We start from the raw sequence: 6,728 nt of genomic DNA on the forward strand, positions 1-6,728 counted from the left end.
CCTAGTGGTTACAATAAATGTCATACTTTACGTTTTTAGCTACTGTGCTGAGCTCGTTGAAGGGATCCAGTTGAAAAATGGTCAGAAAAGCCTTAAGATGTTGATGATGCCCCACACCGAATATTGTAACTTTTCGCCAAAGGGCGTGGCCGCTACGGTGACGCAAAGTCTGAAGATTTTTCGTGACAATAAAAGCTGCATGAACTTGACCGAGATGATCCTATCTTCTCAAAATTTCACACATTTGATGAGAGTCCAGCCCTAAAGACATCTACGAACTTATATTTCATCTAACTGATAGCGCCACCTAGTGGCAATTTTTTTTCTTACGAATTTTCTTGTACATTTTTCTCCAAACACGTTAACTGGACCAACCTCATATTTGCTCAGATGGGGGTTTCGGCCTTCATGATGTCACAACACGAAGTTTGTGAGTTTTCGCGAATCGCTGTGGGCGTGGCTAAGCACTGTTCGCCAAGAAAACAACGCTAGTTTTGATGGTCTAAACATGCGCAGAAACTCATGAAACTTGGCACACACATCTGGCCTGGCAAAATGAGCAATATTTTATCATGTATTGTCCTATTTTTACAAAAATGACTCAATAGCGCCCCCTAGAAATTTTTAACGAAGCAGCCCCGATTGTACGTTTAAGCAAGATCTACGAAAATTTTTAGGTGTATGAGGGAGTCCAAGACCTACAAAAAAGTCTCTTGGACCCATGTGCTAAAATGAACAGGAAGTGAGCTATGAATTTTTGAATGTCCCATTTTTGACGATTTTTGCACATTTTCAGGGGGCATACTTTTGCCCACTTCTCCTACACATTTCATCCGACTGACTTTAGACTTGACCTGGACCATGTCAAGACCTGAGCCAACTACAGGCAGAAAAATCTTGACTTTTGGAAATACTATATGATGAGGGCGGGGCATCAAATTTTGTGTTTCGCACTGAAAAAGGATATGCTTAATAACTCCCCGGTACATGCTCCAAAAAATCCCAAACTTGACATGTATGTTTATAGTCAAAGCCTGAAGGTATCTCTATGACAAAATTCAGTTATATATGCAGCGCCACCTAGCCCTTCAGGCGTGAAAAAAAAATACCCCACATACGGTATTTTGTACAAAAAATGTCAACTCATTCTAAGTGTGATAACTCCCATGTTCAAGCTCCAAAAAATCTCAAACTTCTCAGGCAACGTAATAGTCACGGCCTGAAAGCATCTATATGATAAAATTCAGTTATACATATAGCGCCACCTAGTGGTAACAATAAATGTCATACTTTACGTTTTTAGCTACTGTGCCGAGCTCGTTGAAGGGATCCAGTTGAAAATTGGTCAGAATAGCCTTAAGATGTTGATCATGCCCCACACCGAATATTGTAACTTTTCGCCAAAGGGCGTGGCCGCTACGGTGACGCAAAGTCCGAAAATTTTTCGTGACAATAAAACTGCATGAACTTGACCGAGATGATCCTATCTTCTCAAAATTTCACACATTTGATGAGAGTCCAGCCCTTAAGACATCTACGAACTTATATTTCATCTTACTGATAGCGCCACCTAGTGGCAATTTTTTTTCTTACGAATTTTCTTGTACATTTTTCTCCAAACACGTTAACTGGACCAACCTCATATTTGCTCAGATGAGGGTTTCGGCCTTCATGATGTCACAACACGAAGTTTGTGAGTTTTCGCGAATCGCTGTGGGCGTGGCTAAGCACTGTTCGCCAAGAAAACAACGCCAGTTTTGAGGGTCTAAACATGCGCAGAAACTCATGAAATTTGGCACACACATCTGGCCTGGTAAAATGAACAATATTTTATTGTTGATTGTACTATTTTTACAAAAATGACTCAATAGCGCCCCCTAGAAATTTTTAACGAAGCAGCCCCGATTCTACGTTTAAGCAAGATCTACGAAAATGTTTACGTGTATGAGGGAGCCAAAGACCTACAAAAAAGTCTCTTGGACCCATATGCTAAAATGAACAGGAAGTGAGCTACGAATTTTTGAATGTCCCATTTTTGACGATTTTTGCACATTCACAGGGGGCAGACTTTTGCCCACTTCTCCTACACGTTTCATCCGACTGAGTTAAGACTTGGCCTGGACCATGTCAAGACCTGAGCCAACGACAGGGGGAAAATTTTTGACTTTTCAAAATACTATATGATGAGGGCGGGGCATCAAAATTTGTGTTTCGCACTGAAAAAGGATATGCTTAATAACTCCCCGATACATGCTCCAAAAAATCCCAAACTTGACATGTATGTTTATCGTCAAGGCCTGAAGGTATCTCTATGACAACATTCAGTTATATATGCAGCGCCACCTCGCCCTTGAGGCAAAACAAAAAAATACCCCACATACGGTATTTTGTACAAAAAATGTAAACTCATTCTAAGTGTGATAACTAAGTCATTTATGAATATTCTTTTACTTTCCACCACTCAAAATGTTCACTGGCATTAGACTTATCCAAACATGTACTTTTTTATTTATTTTTGATAGCCTCTATGGACATTAAAAGCAATATCGTGAATGAAGGATATGCTTAATAACTCCACGGTACATGCTCCAAAAAAATCCCACACTTGACATGTATGTTTAGAGTCAAGGCTTGAAGGTATCCCTATGACAACATTCCATTATATATACAGCGCCACCTAGCCCTAGAGGCATAAAAAAAAATACACCAACTTAACGGTATTTTTACAAAAAAAAAAAAAATCCACATGTCAAGGTTTATCATGCCATTTTCAAAGAAATTCTGCTTCCAATGTGCCGTACCTAAACTTGCCAGTACCCCAACGTGCCAGTACCCCAACGTGCAAGTACCCCAACGTGCAAGTACCCCAACGTGGCCCGGGCTGCGAGGGCCCTTTATAGCTGCTCGCAGCTCTAGTTACTCTTGTTACACAACTGTGAGAGTTCGGTCTAAACTTTGGATAAGATTGTGTTTGTAAAATGTACTATAGTACATTTTATGACCAGACTATGTATAGTCTGGTTTTTGGTGTGCATGTGTGAAAGGTGGTATGAGAGATTTCACATGTATACTTTATCAAGTGAGAAGACAGATTTCCTGTAACTGTTGCACTTTTCTTCAATGTTTCCTATGACTGAAACTGATGATATCCAACCTGAAATACAAATAGCAGTAGTCAAGTGAGCTCAGGACCTGCATTTATGTTATTGACACGATTTGATTGCTGCACACCAATGTAAGAGGTGTATGTCTGAGTCATACAATATCCCAAATCATTTAAATGTTGCTCTGTTGTCTTCAAATTTCCATTTTTTTTTCTCAAATAAATGCTGACTGGTCAACATTTTTTCGTGACGTTGCACATGCACACACCCGACACCAAGTGTATGTGCACATTACATCTGTTTGCACGTCCCCTGTGGGTGCCGACCTCCCTACCTTCACAGTCTTGATTTGCAGCCACAGATTCAAAGTGCTTCTTTGTGGTCGCTGTCCTGTATGCCTTCCATGGAAAGCAGCTTTGGTAAGTAAAATGAAAAAGTGTGAATTTGCAGAAATAGTCAAACCAGGTTCTTATTCAAATGTAAATTGCCGTCTTTATGCCATATGCAATCATAATCTTGAATCAAATGCTAGTAATCTACTTATAACTTAAAGGCAAATAATACTGTTTTAAATTATGTCAATTTGTGTGTGTCTGCATAAATATAGGCTATCAATTCCTTGATATTGTGTGCATGTATCTTTAGAGGATATGAGAAGGACATATACTGATATTGAGCAACACCGTTTGAGGCAAATGGCAAATCAGCACCGTCTTCAAATAATGTTTCTTATTGACTGCATGGTATTTCCTCGTAATACTGTAAAACGATCAATCTTGCAACTGTTTCATTTATGGATCAGTTCCATAGGAAATGTGACTACTGACTACTTTTTACTTATCGGTACTTTTTATGATTGAATTTTCACCAATTCAGTATGCTGTTGTCTGTGTTGGAAATACCATCCAAATTTTTATTCCGATATGAGATGAGCAAATGTGCTTATGATATAATTAATCAAATCTTAATTGACTACTGAAATCACACACAAAAAAAGCTCAGCTTCATTGTGTTCCAACGCAATAAAAGTGTAAAATAAAACAATGTGGCAGTGACAAAGTTGTCTTATTTTTTTTAGGATTCTTCAATTCCTTCAATATAATAAAGCAATTATATTAAAAACAAATGATTGTCATTTTGTTTATGTGCAAATAGATTGTCAGATACCCTATCATCTGGTTTTCACAAATCTTACATTTCAGGTTGGTTCTTGTGCTACTGGGAATGACAATATAGGCCAGGTTTGCTGTAAATAAATTCAATAACGCCTCCTGGGATTTTGATCTGTAACATTGCTTTTTACTACTTTTATTAAAACTCCCGAGAATGAGTCATTTTGGGGAACAATAGTATTGCACACCACACCAGATGGTGGAGTCGGAATGATTTTCTGCAAAAGTCAGCAGTTTCTGTTCTCACTTTTGAGTGAGTAATAATAGTATTAAGTCATAACACACTCTCCTCACAACATGCTGGATTGTTTAGAAAGCAAGACCAATATTGAAATATTGAGAATTTGTCCTAATATAAGTTTTTATCCCTGGTTTCAGTTACAAATTGCTTTAGTAATTTGAAATTGTTCGTACCTGTGGTCTAACCATTTTCTGCATTATATGGCTTGGCATTCAGTTTTAACAATTAAGACACATTTGATTAAGTCCAATTAGCAAATTGTTAAACTAATGCATATTGCAAATATCTCTGTGCCTCAGAACAACCGCCAACGATGGACACGTTCGAAGATCAATATGCCCTCCTCTTGGAACTTCTCAACACGAATGAGACGTATGACCCAAGCTATGTGGTCAGTGAAACTGTCAAACTCTGCATGAAATCAAATGTCAATAATTTTGGCTCGCAATTCAACCCAGCCTTCTGCTATGTCAATTTCCTCCTGAGTTACATTGGTAATGGCCTCGTCCTATACATCATCTACAAGTATGAGAAGCTCAACACGGTGACCAACATTTTCCTGCTCAATCTGGTCCTCTCCAACATCCTGTTTGCCACCAGTCTCCCATTTTGGGCGACATATCATTTGTCTGAGTGGATTTTTGGTAATGTTTTGTGTAAGTTGGTCAGCAGCGCCTACTTCATTGGCTTCTACAGCTCCATTCTTTTCCTCACGCTCATGACCTTCGACCGATACCTTGCAGTGGTCCATGCTGTGGCTGCTGCTAAGAGCAGAAAGAGAAGCTATGCTTTCATTTCCTCTGCGGTGGTTTGGTGCATCAGTATTATAGCCAGCGTGAAAGAGCTGGTTTTTCAGAACGTGTGGAAAAGTCCTTTCAATGGGCTGGTGTGTGAGGAGTCAGGATACCCTGAAAGCACCATGGCATTCTGGCGTCTGGTCACTTATTATCAACAGTTTCTGGTATTCTTCCTCCTCCCTCTTCTCATGGTCGTCTACTGCTACGTCAGCATCACCGTCCGCATCCTATCCACCCGAATGAAGGAGAAATGTCGTGCCATCAAGCTCATATTTATCATCGTCTTCACCTTCTTCCTCTGTTGGACCCCCTACAACGTCGTCATCCTCCTTCGAGCCATACAGAGCTCCAGTCCGGATGTGGAGTGCGCTGACTCAGACAGGCTGGACTACGCATTGTTTGTGACCCGCAATGTAGCCTACCTTTACTGCTGTATTAGTCCAGTCTTTTACACATTTGTGGGTAAAAAGTTCCAGAGCCACTTTAAAAGGCTGCTAGCAAAGAAAATCCCATGTCTGAGGAGACACTTAAGTCTCAGCAGCCAGAGCACACGGAGCACGTCACAGAAGACGCCACATTCTGATTATGAGTACTAGACTGAGCCACACAAGTACGTGATGTAAATATACATTTGATGGAAAACAACGATAATGAACAGTCAAGAAAAACGTAGTGAAAATTGCCGTTGTAGTTTCTTAAGTAGTACTTCCATTTATTTTTTTTAATGGTTTGTCTATGCTTTTTTTTTCTTTTTTTTTTAACATTATTAATCGTTTAATTGTTTTATGTTGGTCTCATTTGAAAGGATGTTGACTTGAATATTACCTGGCTGAACAATCACATTTATGCATGTATACACGCACATTATTGGAGGAAAATTACTTGCTGGATTTTTATTTTTTATGTCTTGTATATAGTTTTGGAGACTCTCTCCTGGCCTCCGATGAAATGTAAATGCATACTGAGGTAGTAGTAGTACACATTGCATATGTCCATCACGTTATCAGAACATTCAATTTCTCTGTTGTGATGCATGCACCCCAAAAATATCACCATTGAATTGCTTTCTGTTTCCTCCCATCTTTGTGTGGTTCTTCTCTGAGTTCACAATCCAAAAACATGCACAGGCCTATGGGTTTGTTGAAAACTCTAAATTGTTCTTAGGTGTGAATGTACTGTCTGTGCCCTGTTATTGGCTGGCTACCAGTCCAAGGAGTACCCTCTCAACCCATGTCAATAATCTACAAGGGCCGAAGTGAGTTAAAAGTTGACATTTCCCCATTTCTCCATATGCATTCACTCAGATCACCCATCCACATACAGCAAGGTTAAGTTAACTGTTATTTCCTCCACATCAGGGTTCACCAACATTGCAGGTTTTGTCTCAATTTTGCTCCTTCTGGACCAAAACAGC

The 6,728-nt window shown here is 39.5% G+C and overlaps 1 protein-coding gene across 1 annotated transcript; it reads left to right on the forward strand.

Moving 5' to 3' along the window:
- Positions 1–2,922: 2,922 nt before the first annotated feature.
- On the forward strand, positions 2,923–6,383 carry LOC144029907 (C-C chemokine receptor type 5-like). The gene is made up of 2 exons (XM_077535765.1): positions 2,923–3,523; positions 4,817–6,383. The coding sequence occupies exons 1-2, from the start codon at positions 3,499–3,501 to the stop codon at positions 5,908–5,910; spliced, it is 1,119 nt and encodes a 372-aa protein (XP_077391891.1). The 5' UTR covers positions 2,923–3,498; the 3' UTR covers positions 5,911–6,383.
- The last annotated feature ends 345 nt before the right edge of the window (positions 6,384–6,728 follow it).

Source organism: Festucalex cinctus, chromosome 1 (genome assembly GCF_051991245.1).
Source record: "Festucalex cinctus isolate MCC-2025b chromosome 1, RoL_Fcin_1.0, whole genome shotgun sequence".
In the NCBI taxonomy this organism is placed as follows: Eukaryota; Metazoa; Chordata; class Actinopteri; order Syngnathiformes; family Syngnathidae; genus Festucalex; species Festucalex cinctus.

Excerpts from the sequence above, each read along its gene's own strand:
- LOC144029907 (XM_077535765.1), top strand. The coding sequence starts at position 3,499 with ATGCCTTCCATGGAAAGCAGCTTTG. Across the intron at positions 3,524-4,816 it reads TTCCATGGAAAGCAGCTTTG|AACAACCGCCAACGATGGAC; the intron begins GTAAGTAAAATG and ends TCTGTGCCTCAG.